At 44.8% G+C, this 22,532-nt stretch overlaps 1 protein-coding gene across 1 annotated transcript in view; it reads right to left on the reverse strand.

The window, feature by feature from the left end:
• LOC148137827 (uncharacterized) overlaps positions 1 to 22,532 on the reverse strand; it is a 209,923-nt gene that overhangs the window by 163,856 nt on the left and 23,535 nt on the right. Inside the window, exon 4 of the mRNA XM_087982123.1 lies at positions 80 to 94. Coding sequence (XP_087838249.1) covers positions 80 to 94 — 15 coding nt within the window. The remainder of the gene's footprint in view (positions 1 to 79; positions 95 to 22,532) is intronic.

Here is a 22,532-nt window from a genome sequence, read left to right on the forward strand (position 1 = left end):
TGCAGAGATTGGGTTAGGAAGGGGGTTGGAGAGTTGGCTTTGTATGGGATGGCCTTCGGAAGATCAGCGTGGAGTCAACGGGTCCAATGGTCTGCTTCCACACGATAAGGATTCTATGGTTAACACCTTCATTGCAGAAATCAGTTGAGGGAATAAAATCTGAGTTAATACCAATACCCATTCTTAGTGAGGAGATTAAATCTGTACACATTACTCCAGATGTGATCTCACTAAGAACCTGTACAGCAGCAGCCACACTTTACGAGCTTGTTGTAAGTTTCCCACTCTGGTTCGAGCAGGCTCAGCTGTCACGGGAATACACAATTTTGTTGAAAATGAATGGTGTGCTGACCTTCATTTCAGGATGTTTTGAGTACAGGAGTAAGGGTGTCTTACTGCAGCTGTACAGGCCCTTGGTGAGACCCTATCTTGAACATTGTGCAGTATTGTGTGCAGTTTTGGTCTCCTTACCTAATAAAGAACAAACCTGACATTGAGGGAGAGCAGTGAAGGATGACCAGACTGATCTCTGGGATGACAGGCTTGTTGTGGGAACAGAGTTGGGGCGACTGTGCCTGTATTCCATGAGGTTTAGGAAAATGGGTGAACTACATAAAACTCTGACATGCGAGATAGATTGGAAGCAGGGATGATAATTCTCCTGGGTGAGATGTCTGCATGGGCTCACAGTGTTGGGTACAGACAGGCCAAAGTGCGTTGAGATGAGACTAAATGTCTGCACTCAGAGACTGGTGAACTTGGGGAATTATTTCCCTGATCAGGCTGTGAAAGCCAAGGTACTGAAAATAAATACGGATTTCAAGACACAGAATGGGGGGGGGAGGGGGGGGGCAGTGCAGGAGTTTGGTTGTGGAGGTATAGAATCAGCAATAATTACAGGCAGTGATCCAAATACTGTGACAGCTGTGTTCCTGTGGAATACCGTAATATAGAAAACGGTGCAATATCAATAATGGGGCCAATGGGAAAAAGAGGCTTCGGTGCGAACCCCCAAAATTACCAGTAAAAATAAAAACAAAAATAATAGTCAGCCTAACGCAAACAATAGCACAGGCTACATAAATATTTAAACTATGTATTGTAAGGAGTTAGTGCAGTAAATGTCACACTTTAATACTACAGTCACTGACTACAGCACTGTACCTTTCACCAAACTCTTCACCAGAAATCGCGCGAGCTAACTGACCACGTGATGCCGATGCGGCATTCCAGTTCTCTCCAAGATATTCCCCTCCCGGTTTGAAATAAAATTCCTTCTAAATGTAGACCACAAATCCCACATGCAGGCTCAGTTTCAAGGTTTGCAGAGCGGATTACATTCCTGCTTTATCTGGACACACTGAGGGTGAATTTGGAAAAACAGAGGAATCCTGAGGCTGGGATTTGCTGTTCAGCCGGTGCCAGAGACGGACTCCCATAACAGTGAACGGAAGCTCGCTTTATAAAGAAAGGGGCACAATTCACGAATTGTGTTGCAGCGAAATTGCATTTAATAAACACACCTTATTGGATAACTGCCTGTATATTCAATGGAGGATCAAACTTTATGGACCAAAGCGAATACAGTAGTTCCTATTTTATATGTTCCGATGTTTAAACATACTAAAGGATATGAACACTGTGTGGGGAAAACTGAATTGAGGAGATTTTCACCATGAATTAGAATGGAGGATGCTCAGTGTGTTGAATGACCTACTCTGTTTCCGAAGTTTCTGTGCAGTCTGTGGAAAAGCTCTGTAAATCCTGCCACCTGATCTCAGATGTTAGGAAGGAGATCTCTGCAGGGTCAACGCAGTAGTAATTCCCGTTCCAATACTGAGGCTGGTGCCGGGTGATCTGTACTGTTTTATCCTTTAATACCTCCAGAACAGTTTGATACAATAGACTGTCTTGCTTGGCCGTTTCCGAGACCATGTCTGTGTTTCTCGAGTCACGTTTAGGCCAGATCAGGAAAGCATCGGAGGTTCACTTCCTGAAACTACATTGAGGAAGGAAATTGGTGTTTACAGTCGACATTGGCTTTAAGGTTACTATTAATGACTCCAGGTTTTACATCTCGATATTTTATTCATTATAAAGTCCACCAGCCGCCATTAACCTGGACTGGATTAGTAATCCAGCGACATTTCCACAACTGCACCACCTCCACATAGGGACCTATCTGAAATCACAATAAGCTGGTTATTTCTGTGTTGCTTGACAGCTCTGTCAAAAAGAAATCCCACCAATGTGACTATCGCGATGGGACTCAGGGGGTGGTAAATGGTCAGACTGTAGTTATTCCCTTGTTATGGGATTGGACATAGCTGAGTAAATTTCCACATTGCCAGGGAGATGTCAGAGTTGGAGCTGGAATGAAACAGCTTCCCCAGGGACACGGCTTGTTGTGCAGCACAAGTCTTCAGTCCTATTGCAGGAATGGGGTCAGGGCCCATTGCCTTTGTCTTATCTATTGTGTTCAGCTGTTTCTTCATGTCACATACAGCAAATCAGATCGATTAAAGACGGCATCTGTGATTCTGCGGGCAGCATGGCGAGGGTGAGTTGGATCATCAACTCAACACTTATGGCTGAGGGCGGTGCAGATAAATCAATCATGTCTTTTACACTGATGTACAGAGCTGTCCCATTATTTAGGATGGCGATATTTATGGAGTCCTCTTCTCCAGTGAGTTGTTTAATAGTCCATCGACATTTATGTCTGGACGTGGCAGCACTGCAGAGCTTAGATCTGATCTGTTAGTCTTGGTATCATTTTGCCTTCTATATTAGATGTTAGTCCTGCTGTTTCGAATGGAACCAGTCAAGTGCGATAGCTTTAATGGATTGTCATCAGGTTTAGGTACACATGGTTTCGACCCTATCATGTTCAGCCACACTCGTCGCTGAACCATAGATCAGCTTGATGTTAATGGTAGGCTGAGGGATTATCCTGGGGAAAATGTTACAGATTGTAGTTTAATACAATTCTGCTGCTGCTGTGATTCTACCGCACCACATGATTCCCACTTTGAGCTCCAATGTGTTCAATTCAATTCTACTGACTCTCCCCAGTTCACACCAAGACCAATTCACCCATCAGCTATGTACTCAGTGTCTTAAACTGGTTTCTGATGTGGTAACACTTCCATTTTCCTATTCTCATTCTGCTCTCCCTGGTGTCACGCCTCCAACTTGTTACTTTACTCAAAACCCTTAACATATGCATCTGAACCTTTTCCATTCCCTCAATGCCATCTTCTGTGTTTGATGTGAATGTGCTCCCCTCTGTTTCTCTCCCTGACCGTGATTAAGAGTTCTGCATTGTCAGTGATGCCAGCCTTGTGCAGTTTTAGATCAAGGAATTTGTGCACCTTGCATTTTCGGTCACTTCCCAGTGCACAGCATTCCGTGTTAGGCAAGGCGTTTGAACCGCTTTAACACACGTGTATGAAACTTGTTCAAATACAGAAATTGCTGATGAAACTCTGCAGGTCTGGCAGCATCTTGTGGAGTGAAAGCAGAGTTAATCTTTCAGCGCCAGTGACCCTTCTACAAATCTCGCATTTTCTCCAGCAATTTTTGCGTTTTCATATCCATAATTATTTGTTTAATTGAAAATTTGTTCTGAGTCCATTCATTTCTAGAGAAACTGAACAGGTCTGGCATCATCTGCAGAGACAGAGAAACAGAGTTAGCGTTTCAAGTCCAGTATGACACTTCTTCAGAACTGAAAAAGATTGGAAAATGAGCTGAATAATCCCTTGACAAATGTGGGGAGTGAGTAAAAGAGAGTGTGGCAAAAGATAAACATGCTTTTAGTAGTGGTGAACGAGAAGATCATGTGAAGTAGCCTAATAATTAAAATGTGAATGTGGAAATGGGGTTCTTTCTGTTGAGTGAACGATAAAGAAGATACAACCATACAAGTTCATAGGTAGGCCAGGAGGGAGAATGTATGGAAATTGGAGAGCAGTTAAAATGGGGTCAGACTGTAAAGTTATGAAATTGTACATAAACTCCTTTCGGATGCAACGTACGAAAGTGTAAAGTGAATTGTTACTCGAGCTTGGGTTGTGCTTCCTTGGAACATTTCAGCAGCCTCGGGCCGAAATGTTAGCATGAGAGCAAGGTAGGTTATTGAAATAGCAAGAAATGAGAAGGTCTGGGTTATTTCTACAGACAGAGTGGGAGAGTTCCTCAAAGCAGTCTATGTTTGGTCTCGCCAATATAGAGAGACTGCATAGTGAGCAACATTGATAGGAGACCAGATTGAAAGTTTACAAATGAAATGCTGCTTCATCTAGAAGGTATGTTTGGGGCCTTGGACAGTGAGGAGGGAAGAGGTGAATGAGCAAGTTTTGAAGTTTCTGCAATTGCATGGGAAAGTGCCATGGGGGAGTGGGGAAGTGTTCGGGGTGATGGGGGGTGACACAGAGGGAACAGACCCTGTGACATACTGACAGTGAGCGGGAGGGGAAGATATGTTTGATGGTGCTGTCCTGCTAGAGATGGTGGAAATGGTGTAAGATGATTTTGTGAATATGGATTCTAGTGCAGGAGGAAGTGTGGACAAGGAGGAATCTATCATTGATCTGGGATGGTAGAGACGGATTGAGGGCAACACCGTGGGAGATAGGACAGTGACAGCTGAAGTCCTTGTCCCCCAGAGTTAGGGGATTTCTGGTTTGAAGGAAAAGGAGGTCACATTAGATGCATCTCAAAGGAATGTGGCATCATCAAACAGAAATAACAGAGATGGAGAAACTTGGAGAATGGAGTCAGCCTCCGCTGATCATGTGTTCAGCCACATGCAGAATTTCCCCCGAATGATTGACCAGCCAAGGTCTTTTCCACGGGAAGGGGGAGTTCAACCATAGAAAGTATCGGTTTAAGGTGAAAGAGGGAAGATTCTAAATGGACAGCGGGTGATGTGTGTATATGGAATGAGCTGTTAGAGGAAGAGTAGGAGATGCAAGTACAGCGACAACATCGAAAACTCATTAGGGCAAACATATGAATGCGAAAAGTTTAGAGGCATATGGACAAAATGCAATCAGATGGGACTAGTTTAGTCAGCATGGACAAGTTGGACCAAAGGGTCCGTTTGTGCGCTATATGACTGCATGAATCTAGAAAGTGAGGAAAAAGGGAGAAAATACATGGTTTAGTAAATTAGCAAGAAATACAAAACAAGAGCACGAGCTTTTCCGAACATATATAAAAAAAGTCAAGATGAGTGTGTAACCTTAGGTAGAAATTAAGTCAGGAAAGTACACTGAGGATAATTGGAGGGTGTAACTGAAGAATTGGCTACAGGGAGCAGACAGATAATTTACACCCATCTTTTACATCTTTTCTCAGAGGGGAAGGCACAGTATGTATTTCAATGATGTAAACAAAATTGTAATAGGAGGGAAGTTCTTGAAACGTCTCTAACAAAAGGAACAAGGATTTTTCTAATAGATAAGAGTAAGAGTAGACAGGCCAGCAGTAATTCATAGCTGGTTTTAAAAGAAATGGTCACAGTCTTGGGGTCATTGCGCCCTCTCTATCAGATGTTAGTTCTGCTGTTTGTTCATCTAAGTGCGGTAGCTTGAATGGGTTGTCATCAGGTTTAGGTACACACGGTTCTGACCGTGGCATGTTCACCCACACTGATCACTGAACCGGAGATCGGCTACATGGTAATGGTAGACTGAGAGATTATATTCTGGTTGAATATAATTCTGCTGCTACTGCTGCTACTACAGTTGCTAGGATTTGCAGCATCACATGAATGCCCAGTTTGAGCTGCAATATCTGCAATACAATTCTGATGCCTGTCCTCAATTCGCACGGGGACCCTGTCACCCTTCTCCCCTAAACACGGTGCCCTGTCCTGGTTTCTGATGTGGGAACGCTTCCTTTTTTAAAAAAATTCTCATCCCGTTTGAGTATCTTCAGGATGCCATGTCTCCAATTTGTCGCATTCCTCAAAAGCATTCGACATTTTCATCTGAATGTTTTCCCCTCCAATAATGTGTTTCCCTCTGTTTCTCTCCATGACCATAATTCAGAGCTCTGTCGTGTCGGTGATGACCGCCTTATGTAGTTTCAGAACAAATAAATTTGTATATCTTGCATTATAATTCACTTCCCGGTGTATGGCGCTCCATGCTCGGCAGGGCGTGTGAGCAGCTTTGACACATATGTTTGAAATTTGTTCAAAAACAGAAATTGCTGAATTCACTGCCAAGTGTGACAGCATCTGTGGAGTGAAAGCAGAGGAAAGGTTCTGTGACTGTTCCTCAAAGCACCCAGTAAGTCCAACAATTTTCGTTTTTGTTTCAGATTTCCTGTATCAAATGATCTTTGCTATAATGAAAATGTGTTCTGTAACTTTTCATTTTTGAAGAAACTCAGTGAGTCTGTCAACATCTGCAGAGACAGAGAAACAATGTTAATGTTTCAAGTCCAGTGTAAATGTTCTTCAGAAGTGTAAAGGATTGGAAAGTGAGCGTTTTAGTATCTTGGCAGAGGTGGGAAAGAGTGTTTGGAGGCCCAGTGTGAAAGACAAATGGGCTTTAAGTTGTGGTGAAAGAGACACAGACATAGAAAGGGTGTAAATTAATGTGTAAATATTAGAAATTGATTTTCTCTGTTGAATATAACAGAAACAAGACACGATCTGAGGGAGCCCAGGAGGGAGGGTGCACGGAAAATATAGAACAGCCATAATGGTTCAGCCAGTGAATTTATGGAATTGAATATTAACTCCTACAGACTGTAACGTACCAAAGTGTAAAGTGAGGTGTCACTCGAGCTTGGGTTATGCTTCATTTGAACATTGCAGCAACCTGCATTTTCTTAGAATCCCTACAGTGTGGAAACAGGCCCTTCAGGCCAACAGGTCTATACTGACCCACCAAAGAGTACGTGGACCAATCCTATTCTGTACTATACATAGAGCCTTGACTATTGCACCTCTCCTCAACATCCCTGAACACAGTCGGCAATTCAGCATGGCCAGTTCACGTAACCTGCACAACTTTGAACTGCGGCAGGAAACTGGAACACCCAGAGGAAATCGAACCCAGTTCCCTGATGCTGTGAGGCAGTGGTCCAAACCACTAAGCCACCGAGCCATCTAGGACCGACCACAATTCGATACGAGCAGAAATGAAGCCATTTTGACCATCAAGTCTGCTCTGCCGTTCGATCATGACTGATAGATTTTCAACCCCATTTCCCTGCTTCCTCTCAGTAACCTTTGATCCCCTTGTCAATCAAGAACTAATCTGTTTCTGTTTTAAATATTCTAAATTGAACATAGAAATGTACAGCACAGAACAGGCCCTTTGGCCCACGATGTTGTCCCAAGATTTAATCCTAATGTAAAATATTGTAACTTAACGTACACACCCCTCAACTCACTGCTCTCCATATGCATGTCCAGCAGTTGCTTAAATGCCCCCAATGACTCTGCTTCCACCAACAGAGCTGGCAATGCATTCCATGCATTCACAACTCTCTGCGTAAAGAACCGACCTCTGACGTCTCCCTTATACGTTCCTCCTAATACCTTCAAACTATGACTTCTCGTACCAGTCAATCCTGCCCTGGGGAAAAGTCTCTGGGTATTGACTCCATCTATTCCTCTCATTATTTTGTACACCTCGATCAGCTCTCCTCTCTCCTACTTATCTCCAGAGAGAAAGGTCCAAGCTTGTTCAACCTCTCTTCATAGAGCAAGCCCTCCAGTCCAGTCAGCAAACTGGCAAATCATCTTTCCATCCTCTCCAAAGCCTCTGTATTTTTCCCATAGTAGGGCGACCACAACTGGACACAATATTCCTAGTGTGGTCACACCAGGGACTTGCAGAGCTGCAGCAAAACTTTGCGGCTCTTAAACTTGATTCCCTGTTAATGAAAGACAGAACACCATATAGAACATAGAACATAGAAAAATACAGCGCAGTACAGGCCCTTTGGCCCTCGGTGTTGCGCCGATCCAAGCCCACCTAACCTACACTAGCCCACTATCCTCCATATGCCTATCCAATGCCCGTTTAAATGCCCATAAAGAGGGAGAGTCCACGACTCGCTGAGTAAAGAACCTACCCCTAACATCTGTCCTATACCTACCACCCCTTAATTTAAAGCTATGCCCCCTCGTAATAGCTGACTCCATACGTGGAGAAAGGTTCTCACGGTCAACCCTATCTAAACCCCTCATCATCTTGTACACCTCTATCAAGCCAGCCCTAAACCTTCTTTTCTCCAATGAAAACAGCCCCAAGTGCCTCAGCCTTTCCTCATACGATCTTCCTACCATACCAGGCAACATCCTGGTAAAAGTCCTCTGCACCCGTTCCAGTGCCTCCACATCCTTCCTATAGTATGGCGACCAAAACTGCACACAATACTCCAGATGCGGCTGCACCAGAGTCTTATACAACTGCAACATGATCTCAGGACTCCGGAACTCAATTCCTCTACCAATAAAAGCCAGTACGCCATATGCCTTCTTCACCGTACTATTTACCTGGGTGGCAACTTTCAGAGATCTGTGTACATGGACACCAAGATCCCTCTGCTCATCCACACTACCACGTATATGCTTTCTTGACAACCTATCCACTTGGGTGGCAACTTTGAGGGATCTTTGCACTTGTGCACCCAGATCCATGTGTTCCTCCACACTGACCTTCCAAAATGCATCACTTCGTATTTATCCACGTGGAACTCAATCTGCCATTTCTCTTCCCAGCTCTGCATCCTGTCTATGTCACTCTGCAGCCTACAGTAGCCCTCTATACTCTCGACGACACCTCCAACCTTTGTGTCATCAGCAAATTTACTAATCCACCCCAGAACCTCCTCATCCATGTCATTAATAAAAACTACAAAGAGGGGAGGCCAAAGAACACAGCCCTGTGGGATTCCTCTCAACACTGTCCTCCAAGCAGAATACTTTCCATCTACAACCACTGTCTGCCTTCTGCCAGCCAGCCAATTCTGAATCCAGACAGCCAAATCTCCCTGTATCCCATACTTCCTGACTTTATGAATGAGCCTTCCATGGGGAACCATAACAAATGCCTTGCTGAAGTCCAATGCAACACATCCAATGCTCGACCGTCATCGACCTGTCTTAACATCTCCTCAGAGAACTCAATAAGATTTGTGAGGCATGACTGCCCCTCACAAAGCCATGCTGACTGCCTTTAATCACGCTCTACTTTGCCAAATAGTCATAAATCCCATCCATCAGAACTTTTTCCAAACTTTGCTGACCACAGATGTAAGACTGACTGGTCTCTAATTGCCAGGGATTTCCCTATTACTCTTCTTGAAATAAGGAACAACATTCGCCTCCTTCCAATCCTGTGGTACGATTACTGTGGAGAGTGAGGAGGCAAATATCCTCGCCGGCGGCTTAACAACCTCCTTTCTCACTTCCCAGATAGGATAAATCTAGTCTGGCGCTGGGGACTCATCCATCTTAATGTTTTCCAAAATTTCTAGCACATCATCTTCATCAATATTGATCTGGTCAAGACTGAACTGGCCAAGCATCTCTAAGTTTTCATTTACAACAAGTTCCCTTTGCTTGGTGAAAATCGAAGCAAATATCTCATTTAGGACTTCCCCGATCTGCTCAGACTCCACGCATATGTTCTCTATGCTATTCCTGATCGACCCTATCTTCTCCCTGATTATTCTCTTATTCCTCACGTATGAGAAAAATGCTTTTGGTTTCTCCCTAATCTTTCTGCCAAGCCTTTTTCGTGCCCCATCATGGCTTTCCACAGTCCATTTCTGAGCTCCTTTCTTGCAAGCCCTGTAATCCACTAAAGCTTTGCTAGATCCTTGCTTCCTCCATCTTACGTAAGCTGTCTGCTTCCTTCTGACGAGAAGTTCCTCTGTTCTCGTCATCCAAGGTTCCATAATGTTACCCCTTCTTTCCTGTCTCAGAGGAACAAATTTGCGTATCACTCGCAACAACGACTCCTTAAATAGTCTCCATATGTCTGCTGTGCCCTTTCTGTGGATAAATTGCTCCAAGTCTATACTTCTCAACTCCTGTCTGATAGCATCACAATTTCCTTTTCCCCATTTAATATCTTCCCTCGGAAACTGCTCCTTTCACTCTCCCAGAGTATGCTACATATGAGGCAGTTGTGATCACTTTCATCAAAGTGCTCTCCCACCGTGAGTTCTGACACCTGTCCTGGCTCGTTGCCGAGCACCAAATCCAAACTGGCCTCTCCCCTCGTCGGTTTGTCGACATACTGAGCAAGGAAACCCTGTTGAACACACCTGACAAAAACGAATTCATCCACACCATTCGATATTGGAAAAGTTGAAATCACCCACAAAAATAACCCTGCTAATTTTGTATTTTTTTCCAGAATCTGCCCGCCTATGAGATCTTCAATCTCTCTACTTCTCTTAGGTGGTCTGTAGAAAACCTCCAAATGCGGTGACTGTTTCCTTGCTGTTGCTAAATTCCACCCATACTGACTGAGTAGACAAACCTTTCTCAACAACCTTCGTTTCTGTAGCTGTGACGCACTCTCTGATTAGTAATGCTACAGCCCCTCCTCATTTCCCACCCACCCTGTTTTTTTTACATTATTTACAGTGTGGAAACAGGCTCTTCGACCCAATAAGTCCATACCAACCCTCCAACGAGCAACCTACCCAGAACCAATCCCCTACATTTACCCCTTCATCTAACACTGTGGGCAATTTAGCATGGCCAATTCACCTAATCTGCACATTTTTTGGATTATGGGTGGAAATCCATGCAGACACGGGGAGAATTTACATACTCCACAAAGATAGTTCCCTGAGGTGGGAATTGAACACGTATCTCTGGCACTGTGAGGCAGCAGTGCTAGCTACTATACTACCGTGCTGCCGCGAAATGCTTTTAACTGTTTTTAAACGTTCTAAACCCTGGAACATCAAGCAACCATTACTGCCCCTGTGAAATCTACGTCTCCTTTATGGCCACGACATCGTAGCCCCAAGTACTGATCCATGCTCTAAGTTCGTCACTCTTATTTTGGATGTTTCTTGCATTAAAGCAGACACACCTTAACCGATCCCTTTGTTGCATCGCGTGAGAAACCATCCTGATAGATTCAATATATTCTGTCACTATCCCGTCTGCAACTAACCCCCTCTCAGACATGTGGTCTGATTCCTAACCCCCTGGCAAACTAGTTTAAACCCGCCCGAGCAAACGACCCACCCAGGACATTTGTGCCCCTCCAGTTCAGGTGCAACCCGTCCTTTATGTACAGGTCCCACCTTCCCGATGGTCTAGGTATCTAAAGCCCTCCCTCCTGCACCAGCCTCTAAGTCACGTGTTAAGCTGCATTCGCTGACTGTTCCTCATCTCACTACCTCGTGGCACTGGCAGCAAACCTGAGATCACTGCTCTACTCGTCCTGCTCTTCAGCTCCCAAACTAACTCCCTGCAGTCACTTTTCAGATCCTCAGTCCCTTTCCTGGCTATATCATTGGTGCGAAATGATCTGGTTTCCACAGTCTTCTGTGGCAAGGAATTCTAAATTTCAACACTCCCTGGCTAAAGACATTTCATCTTATCTCCGTTCTAATAGGTTTTCCCTTTACTCTAAGCCTGTGCCCTCCTGCCAGTGCACACGTCCTCACAATGTTGTGTGTATCCAGGTCATTCAGTATTCTGTAAGTTTCAATTGGATCCCCCCTCATCCTTGAAATCTCCATTGAGTATAAACCCAGAGTTCCTCATGTGTTAAGCTTTTCATTTCTGGTGAACCTTCTCTCAATACGCGCCAAGTCTAATGCATGCTTCCTGAGGTATGAGGCACAAAATACTGGAAAGGTGGTCTGGCCAGAGCCTTAGACAGCCTCACAATCCCCAACATTATATCCTACTCCTCTCGAGATGAATGACAACATTGTATCTGCCTTCTGAACTGCTGACTCAACCTGCAAGTTTATCTTCGGGAATCCTGGGCTTGGAATCCCAAGTCCCTTTGTTACTCAGATTTCTGATTTTTTTTCCCGTTTAGTAAATAGTCCATGCCTGTGTTCTTCATATCAAAGTGCATGACCTCACACTCTCCCACATTGTATTCCATCTGCTAATCCTTTTCCCACTCTCCTAAACTGTCGAAATCTTTCTGCAGGCTCCCTGCCTCCTCAATACTATTTGCCCTCCCACCTATCTTTGCATCATCTGCAAACGTAGTCAGAATGCCTTCTGTCCCGCCACTCAGATCATTAACCTATAAAGTGAAATGTTGTGGTCCCAGCACTGACTCTTGTGGAACACTGCTAGTCACCGGCTGCCGTCCTGAGAGGGACAATTTTATCCTCATTCTGCATTCTGGCAGAGAGGCAACCTTTTATCGAAGCTGCTACCTGGCCTCTGACACCATGGGTCCTTATCTGACTCTGCAGCCTCCTGTGCTGTACCATATCAAAGGCCTTCTGTATGTTCAGATAGGTAACTCTCTCTGGTCCAACCCGTCATTACCTCCTCAATGAATTGTCATTATATTGTGAACAATGTAGGTTATTGAAATGGGGAACAATCAGAAGGCCAGGATTATTTCTACAGACAGAGTGGAGATGTTCCTCAAAGCAGTTTCTAATTGGCTCACTAATGTAAAGGAGACTGCATTATGAGCAGCAATGTCAGGAGACTGGATTGAAAGAGTACAAGTGAAATGCTGCTTCACCTGGAAGGTGTGTTAAGGGCCTTGGACAGTGAAGAGGGAAGAGGTGAATGGGCAAATGTTGCAGGTTCTGCATTTACTTGGGAAGGTGCCATGGGGGGCTGGTGGGGAAGTGTTCGGTTGGTGGAGGGTATCACAGAGAGGATTGTCCCTGTGAATTACTGACAATGGACAGGAGGGGAAGATGTGTTTGATGGTGCTGTCCTACTGGAGATGGTGGAAAAGGCGGAGGATGATTCTGTGAATGCAGATTCTAGTGCAGTAGGAACTGAGGCCAAGGGGAGTTCTATCATTGTTCTGGGAAAGAGGGGACGGAGTGAGGGCAGAATTGAGGGAGACGGGACAATCACAGCTGAAGGCCCATTAGAGTGAGGGGATTTCTCCTTTGACATGTAGGAAACTTCCTCCTGGAATGTGACATCATCTAACAGAAATCACAGAGCCAGGGAAAATGGGACAATGGAGTCACTCTCAGCTGATCATGCGTTCAGCTAAAAATGTAGGTTCCACCTGAAAGACTGAAAACAGCCAGGCATTTCAAATGCAGATTTATGTCATATATCGGGTCAAATACGGAGTGTGAACATAGACATAGGTGAACTTCAGGGAGACATTTAAACAGGTACTGCTTAGTAATGCTCAGCAATGATTGACTCTGGTAAAAAAAAAAGATGATATGAAGATGTGAAGATGGTCCCCCACCCTACCCCATGATGCACAAAGGCTGTGAAGGATGCTAATCAATCACAAACTAAAGAATTCAGATTCCCGAGCACTGGCGTCGGCTACATTTTGGGAATTTACTTTTGGAACCAGAAGCAGATTGTCTCAAACAAAATGCAAAGAAAAATGTTCCAAAATTGTCAAGAAATATGAAAAAAAAACTAACCACAAGAGTTTTCCCACAGCGAATAAAAACTGTTCATGATGTGTGTGTGAGACAGTTGGAAGAAAGTCAGGAAAGTATATGTGGGACATTTGGAGATTTGGTTTCAGGGAACAGGCAGAGAATTTAAAACAGTATTTTACATCGTTCCTCACAGGGGAAGGCTCAAACAGTTTCAATATTATAAACAAATGTGTAGTCAGATGAAAGTTTTGCACTGTCTCTGACAAAACGAACAAGGCTTTTCTCAAACATAAAAGACCAAGTGTAAACAGCTCATCAGCAGTTATTAGCCAGTTTCAATCGAAGTGATTACAGAGTGACTGGTGGCACTGTGTGAAATATTATATACCTCTCGGGATTACAGGAGTGTCCCAGTGAAACTGGCGAAACTCCAATGTGGCGCCTGTCTTCAAGTAGAGAGTGAGTCTTCAATTGTTTAGGTGCTCCCTTTGTCTGAATAGTGGAGCATATTTGAGAGGCTTAATGGCCTTAAGATGTACGTCCCTCCTAAGTGATTTAAAAACAAGTAAAACTCTGCTCCATCCTCTGATGCGTGAGATACTGGGGAAATGAACATTTTGCGAAAGTTAAATTATTTTGAAAATTATCTGGAACATTGTACAAAAAGCATCATCCAGAGAATTCTAGAAACAGCATTCATAAGAACATTTTATAACCATATGGGGATATTGCGTAAGAGAGAGAGAGAGAGAGAGAGAGAGAGAGAGAGAGAGAGAGAGAGAGAGAGAGAGAGAGAGAGAAAGTGCTTCATTACAATGGTGAGAGTGATGGAGCCTTATTCCAGGGAAGGCGCTATACAGTGAGTGTGAGAGAGCAGAGAGAGTAGTGGGCGGCACGGTAGCACAGCAGTTAGCACTGCTGCCTCACAGTCCTAGGGATTCAGGTTCATTTTCCGACTCAGGTGACTGACAGTATGCAGTTTGCACATTCTCCCCGTGTCTGTGTGGGTTTTCTCGGGGTACTCCGGTATCCTCCCACACTCCAAAAATGTGCATGTCATGTGAATTGGCCATGTTAAATTGTCCGTAGTGTTAGGAGTAGGGGAATGGTTCTGGATGCGGTTGCTCTTTGGAGGGTTGGTGTCGACTTGTTGGGCCAAAGGGCCTGTTTCCACGCTGTTAGTAATCTAATACGGTGACCCTTAGCCTGACAGAGCGGGGAAGGTTATTGGTGCTTTTGCTGTACTGCTGGACATTTCTTCAGACCGCAGATACTGCACTGAGCTGGGGGTTGAGCTCAGACCATGCTGGGTGAGTCTGGTGGTGCGGCTCCCTCTGGGAAGTGGCCTCCCTCTGTACTCGACCATTCACCAGGACCTCCGTGCCCCTCTCGACAAGCTGTGGTGTAATTTCATCTTATCTGCCATGCTCAGGTAAACTATGCAGGGCAAGTCCAAACTGAGAAATCTCAACCGTGTGTCCATTGGCTTTTAAAGATGGCACCAGTGCCAGTGGTAACAGAATATCCAGGGGTAACTGGACGATGGTGAGTACCACCAGCCATGATGGGTGGGAGAATCGTGCTGGCCTAGAATGAGAAGGACACCATGGGGTCGGGTGGATAGTTAATGAGTTGGGTTCGAAAAGATAACACCAGAAAACTAGCTCTGACTGGTGCAGACAATCCTTCTGTCACACTCAATGAAAATGGCACTGAGACAAATTATTGTCAGAATCAGCCCAATGAGTCTAAGACTCTTCTGACCCTACTGCCAGTTACGAAGCTGCAGGATAAATGCTTCTCCAAAACACTCCAACATCTTAACTTACACCGATATCCTTCTCACCCATCATTCCTGCAAACAGTGGCCGATATTCAAGATGCTATCGAAATGTTTTCATTTCACAATTTTTAAACATACCATCAGATCCTTCTCTGAAATTCTCTCTCAATCTCCCCCTCCCATTTAACAAAGCTCCTCCCATTTTTTGGTATTTAAACTGATTTCCCTACCATCTCTCTCTGGCAATGCGTTTCACACCCACAGGACACCCTGTGTCATACCACAATGGAGGTATAGAGCAGTAAATGGAGGCGAGCTGCACATTTCCAGCATGGGTGCAAGTTTCCCCTTGTAGGGCAAAAATCTACCACAGTGTTACTCAGCAATGCAGTGATTGGTGTACACAGCTGAGTATGCTGGGAAGGTAACTACTCGAAATTAATAGATAAATTCCCGGCTATTCACTGCAAAGCTTCCCATGCTTCACAGATATCCAGTCCGCGTGTATGGAACAATGCCTTTGTGTGTTCTTCACAGCGCCCTGTGCTGAAAAGATTATCTAGTCCAAGTTTATAGATCAGTGCACTGTTGGACAGATAAGTAGTGAACTGTTGAGCTCGAAACAGTGTTCGATTCTGGATGGATTGCTGAGCAGTACACTAACCTGGTCTACGCAGTGCTTCATGCTGAGCAGGTATCTCATCTGGGCTCAGACGTGTCCGGGCTGGATCTGTGAGGTGGATTGAGTATCTGATATAATTCCTGACATGATTATCACTCCTCCAGCTCGGCTCATTCTGCCAATAAATGTGAGGTGCTGTTTTTCAGGTAGAATTTACTTGGTCAAAATATTCGACATTAAGCAAAACACAATTTATTTGAACACTGTCGATAAAATACATCAAAAGGAAGAAGAACTTGCAATAATGTAATTCTGTTGGAAAACGTGGCCGAACAATAGTTTACTTAACTAGTATACAGTAACTGCTCCAATATGGTATCATCCAATAAGGACATAAGTCAAAAATCAAATGCAGGAAACAGATAGTCTCACATGCAGTTCTCTAATCCAAGAGGAAAGAAAATCAAAAGATAATTCTGAGAGAAATCTCAGAGAGAGTGTGTAGCACTCTCTCTGATTTACTGCCTTCTAACCCTGCTGAGACCCCAGCAATAACTGGTGAAAGGTATAACTAAGACTCCTGGTTCTGTGAGTGTTTGACCATCACACCACAGGACCAGGCTGCGGCTGCAAGAACACAAGGAATGGACTGCATCTGCACCGTCTATGGCTCTGTAGGTGTCTCCAAAAATGCCTTCCTATAGTATGGCGACCAAAACTGCACGCAATACTCCAGATGCGGATGCACCAGAGTCTTATACAACTGCAACATGAACTCAGGACTCCGGAACTCAATTCCTCTACCAATAAAAGCCAGTATGCCATATCCCTTCTTCACCACACTATTTACCTGGGTGGCAACTTTCAAAGATCTGTGTACATGGACACCAAGATCCCTCTGCTCATCCACACTACCAAGTATATGACCATTAGCCCAGTACCCCATCTTTTTGTTACTCTTACCAAAGTGAATGACCTCACACTTACCTACATTGAACTCCATTTACCACCTTTCTGCCCATCTCTGCAGCTTATCTATATCCCGCTGTAACCTGCCACATCCTTCCTCAATGTCAACAACTCCAACGACTTTCGTGTAATCCGCAAACTTGCTCACCCAACCTTCTAGCCCCTCCTCCAGGTCATTTATAAAAAAGACCAACAGCAATGGTCCCAAAACAGATCCTTGAGGAACACCGCTAGTAACTGCACTCCAAGATGAACCTTTACAATCCACTACTACCGTCTGTCTTCTTCCAGCCAGCCAAATCCTAATCCAAACCTCCATCTCACCCTCAATGCCAACCCCCCCGTATTTTTTGCAGTAGCCTTCCATGGGGAACCTTATCAAAGGCCTTACTAAAATCCATATGCACCACATCTACCGCTTTACCCTCGTCCACCTCCTTAGTCACCTTTTCGAAGAATTCAATAAGGTTTGTGAGGCACGACGTGCCCTTCACAAAACCATGCTGACTATGCTTGATTATTCCTATCCAGATGTTCATAAATCCTATCCCTTACAATTCTCTCTAAGACTTTGCCCAAACAGAAGTGAGACTCACCGGCCTATAGTTACTAAGGTTATCCCTACTCCCCCTCTTGAACAAAGGAACCACATTTGCTATCCTCCAGTCTTCTGGCACTATTCTTGTAGACAACGAGGACATAAAAAAACCAAGGTTAATGGCTCTGCAATCTCCTCCCTTGCTTCCCAGAGAATCCTCGGATAAATGCCATCAGGTCCAGGGGACTTATCTATTTTCACCTTTTCCAGAATTTCCAACACCTCTTCCCTACATACCTCAAAGCCGTCCATTCTAATTAATTGTGACTCAGTGTTCACATCGGCAACAATGTCCTGTTCCTGAGTGAATACAGACGAAAAGTATTCATTCAGTCTCTCCCCAATCACTTCAGCCTCCACACGCAACTTCCACTACTATCCTTGACTGGACCTATTCCTACCCTAGTCATTCTTTTATTCCTGACACACCTATAGAAAGACTTTGGGTTTTCCCTAATCCTACCAGCTAAGGACTTTTCATGTCCCCTCCTTGCTGCTCTTAGCTCTCTCTTCAAATCCTTTCTGGCTACCTTATAACTCTCAAGCGCCCCAATTGAACCTTCACGCCTCAAATTTACATAGGCCGCCCTCTTCCATTTAACAAGGGATTCCAATTCCTTATTAAACCACGGCTCCCTCACACGACCCTTTCCTCCCTGCCTGACAGGTACATACCTATCAAGGACATTCAATAGTTGCTCCTTGAACAAGCTCCACATATCAATTGCGCCCTTGCCTTGAAGCCTACTTTTCCAAGCCACGCATCCTAAGTCGTGCCTCACCGCATCATAATTTCCCTGCCCTCAGCTATAACTCTTGCCTTGCAGTGCACACTTATCCCTCTCCATCACTAGAGCAAAAGTCACCGAATTGTGGTCACTGTCCCCAAAGTGCTCATCTACGTCCAATTCTAACACCTGACCTGGTTCGTTACCCAGAACCAAATCCAGTATGGCCTCACCTCTTATTGGCCTGTCTACATACTGTGTCAGCAAACCCTCCTGCATACATTGGACAAACACCGACCCATCTAACGAACTCGAGCTATAGCTTTCCCAGTCAATATCTGGAAAGTTAAAGACCCCATAACAACCACCCTATTACTTTCACTCTTCTCCTGAATTATCCTCGCAATCCTTTCTTCAACGTCTCGAGGAGTATTAGGACGCCTGTAGAAAAATCCTAACAGGGTGACCTCACCTTTCCTATTCCTAACCTCAGCCCAAACTACCTCAGATGGCGAGTCTTCATCCATCGTCCTTTCCAATGCTGTGATACTATCTTTGACAAGCAATGCCACACCTCCCCCTCTTTTACTCCCACCTCTGATCCTAGTAAAACATTTAAACCCTGGAACCTGCAACAGCCAATCCTGTCCCTGTTCTACCCATGTTTCCATAATAGCCACAACATCGAAGTCCCAGGTACCAACCCACGCTGCAAGTTCACCTTCCTTGTTTCGTATACTTCTTGCATTGAAGTATACACACTTCAAGCCACTTTCCTGTTTACAGGCACCCTCCTTTGAGATTGATGCCATGTTCCTAACCTCCCTACACTCCAGGTCCTGCACCCTAAAGCTACAGTCTAGGTTCCCATGCCCCTGCAGAGTTAGTTTAAATCCCCCCCAAGAGCACTAGCAAACCTCCTCCCAAGGATACTGGTGCCCCTCAGTTTCAGGTGTAGACCATCCTGTTTATAGAGGTCCCACCTTCCCCAGAAAGAACCCCAGTTATCCAGATACCGGAATCCCTCCCTCCTGCACCATCCCTGTAGCCACGCATTTAACTGTTCTCTCTCCCTATTCCTCGACTCTCTATCACGTGGCACGGGTAACAAACCAGAGACAACAACTCTGTTTGTTGTAACTCTAAGCTTCCAACCTAGCTCCCTGAAAGCCTGACTAACATCCTCAGCCCTCTTCCTACCTATGTCGTTGGTGCCAATGTGGACCACGAATTCGAGCTGCTCCCCCTCCCCCTTAATGACCCGGAAAACACGATCAGAGACATCACGTACCCTTGCACCTGGGAGGCAACATACCAAACGTGAGTCTCTCTCGCCCCCACAAAACCACCGGGACAGGCTCCGTGTCAGAGGCCTGAACCCCATTGCTTACCCCTGGTAGGTCCCCCCCCTCCCCCCCTCAAGTATCCAAAACGGTATACTTGTTCTTGAGGGTAAAGGCCGCAGGGGGTCCCTGCACTGGCTGCTTCCTCCCAGTCCCCCTCACTGTCATCCATCTGTCTGCAATCTTTGGAGTTACTACTTCCCTAAAGCTCCGTTCTATGACCCCCTCTGCCGCCCGAGTGATCCTAAGTTCATCCAACTCCAGCTCCAGTTCCCTAACACGGTCTTGGAGGAGCTGGAGATGGGTGCACTTGCTGCAAGTGTAATCAGCAGGGACGACGATGGCATCCCTCACCTCAAACATGTTCCAAGAGGAACATTGCACTGCCTTCTCTGCCATCCCTCTAAAAGTAACCTTTAAAAAAAACTATGTCTAAATAATAGAACAAGCAAAACACTTACCCAGGTAAGCTTGCGCTACACCAGCTTCCGGGTCCGCTCCGCGCATTTTTAAAAAAATAAACTTGCAAATTTAAACTGTTAAACAAACGTCACCGAGCCTTCAAGCAGCCACTGCCAAACAGCCATTACCTGCTCCGCTGAGAGAGTGAGCAGGATAATCATCATAACTTTATCAGAGGGAAGTCACACCTACCGAATGTGAATTAGTTTGAGGAGGTCGCTTAATTAAGTTTGCAGTAAGGCCTTTAACAACGCTTCACATGGGAAACTGAAAAATAAAGTAAAATCCCATGGAATCAAGGATAACTTGACAAATTACAACTAAAATTGTCTCAGTGGCAGAAGTCAGAGGGTGGTGGGAGAAGGCTGTATGTGTGACTGGAGACCAGTGTCCCTGGTGTACCACAGGGATTAGTGCTGTGTCCCTTATTATTTGTGGTATTCATAAATGGTGCAGATGTGAACGGAGGGGAATGGGTGAAGAGGTGGGGATTGTGATAACTAAGTTTGTGTTTGCCTGGTTTGTTGGTAGTGAAGAGAAAGGTCTTACGTTTAAGAAAGATACACATAGATTGGTCAGATGGGCAGAATAATGGCAGATAGAACGTAAACCTAATAAATATGATGTGATAAACTTTGGAAGAAGAAACCAGGCGGGGAGGACTCAATGAATGGCAGCACGCTAGGAAGCTCAGAGGGTGCTTCTCCACACATCCCTGAATGTGACTGGACAGGGTAATACGTTAGTTAAGAAGTGGACCTTGGGTGCAGCAATTATTAATCGGGGCGTAGATTATAAGAGTTGTACACGGCTTGGCTGAGGCCAATACGGAGTGCTGTGTGTAATTCTGGGAGCCACATTACAGTAAGGACGTGATGGTACTGGAGGGTGTGCTGAGGAGATTCACCAGGATGTTCCCTGGGATTGAACATATCGGCTATGGAGAGAGGCTGGATAAGCTCGGGTTGTTTAGTTTGGAGCAGAGGAGGCTGAGGGGGATGTGATTCACAAGGACAGGATGATGCGGGGCATGGAGAAGGTGGATACACAGCAGCTGTTCCTTTTAGTCAGACGGCCAAGAACAAGGGAGCCCACTTTAAAAGTGAAGGGTTTGAGGTTTAGTGAGGATTTAAAGATAGTTGTCTTTCACCCAGAAGGTGATGGGGTTCGGAATTTAATTCCTGAGAGGAGAGTTATCACGGGCATCCTCACTGCCATTAAAAAGTACTTGGACGAGCAATTGGAAGTGTTATAATATTCCAGGCTATGGGCCTGGTGTAGGAAGGTGGGACTGCTGTAGATCGTGCTGTATTTCTGACATTACAGAATATATACTCCTGTGAGTGTATGCCTGTGCAAGGACAGTCATTGAACAGCGTAAGGCAGGAATTGATGGATTTCTGAAGAGTATATTCACAAGAGTTATAAGAGTGAACTGTAATAGTTTGTCAAATTATGCCAATATGAGAAGTATGAGAAAACAATTGCAGCTTCCTTACAATCTGAATCCAGAGAATGGAGAATGGGAAACAGGGAAATGGCAGAACTATGAAGACACTACCTCAGCTCTGTCTTCACAGAACTTTCTATCAATACTAGGAAAACGAAGTCTGGTGTGGAAAATGATATAGTACATGGAACATAGAACATAGTAAGTACATGGTTTTGAAGAAAATGTTGGGAGTGAAAGTAATGGTCAAAGACAACACTCATATAGATTTATGAAATGGAAATTATGTTTGAGAAGCAGACTGGGAGACAAATGAAACAGAAGCAATGGATGTAAAACATTTGCATTTTTAGAAAAAACATTCGTAAAGCTCCAAGCCCAATTTACAAAAAACTAAATCTTAGTGGATTAGGGTGAAAATATGGCCATGTTTCTAGAATTGGACAGCTGGCAGGAAACAGTAAATATAAATAAACAGACTCGTCAAGCAACAGCCTGATATTATATGAAAGGTACGATTCTGTGAGTATGACCATGTCCCAGACACCGCATCAACTTCCCCAGATATCTCCTAACTCACCAGCTGGACAGCCACAGCAGAAGTGGCGGCACAGTGGGATACAGTTGGAAGGGAATTGCTCTGTGAGTCCTCAACAGTGACTCTATATCCCATGAAGTCTCATGGCGTTAGTTTACACATGGGAAAGGAAACCTCCTGCTGATTACCATGTACCAGCCTCTCTCAATTGATGAATCAATACTCCTCCATGCTGAACAACACTTGGAGGAAGCATTGAGGGTGGCAAGGGCGCAAAATGTACTCTGTGTGGGCGATTTCAATGTCCACCACCAAGAGTAGCTCTGCAGCAGCATTACGGATTGAGTTTGTCGGGTACTAAAATGTATAACTGCTCAACTGGGTCTACGGCAGGTGGTGAAGGAACCAGCATGAGGAAAATACATACTTGACCACAGCCTTACTAATCTGTCAGTTGCAGAAGTATC

Source organism: Chiloscyllium plagiosum, unplaced genomic scaffold (genome assembly GCF_037043375.1).
Source record: "Chiloscyllium plagiosum isolate Xiang-an unplaced genomic scaffold, Cpla_swu_hap1 HiC_scaffold_42, whole genome shotgun sequence".
In the NCBI taxonomy this organism is placed as follows: Eukaryota; Metazoa; Chordata; class Chondrichthyes; order Orectolobiformes; family Hemiscylliidae; genus Chiloscyllium; species Chiloscyllium plagiosum.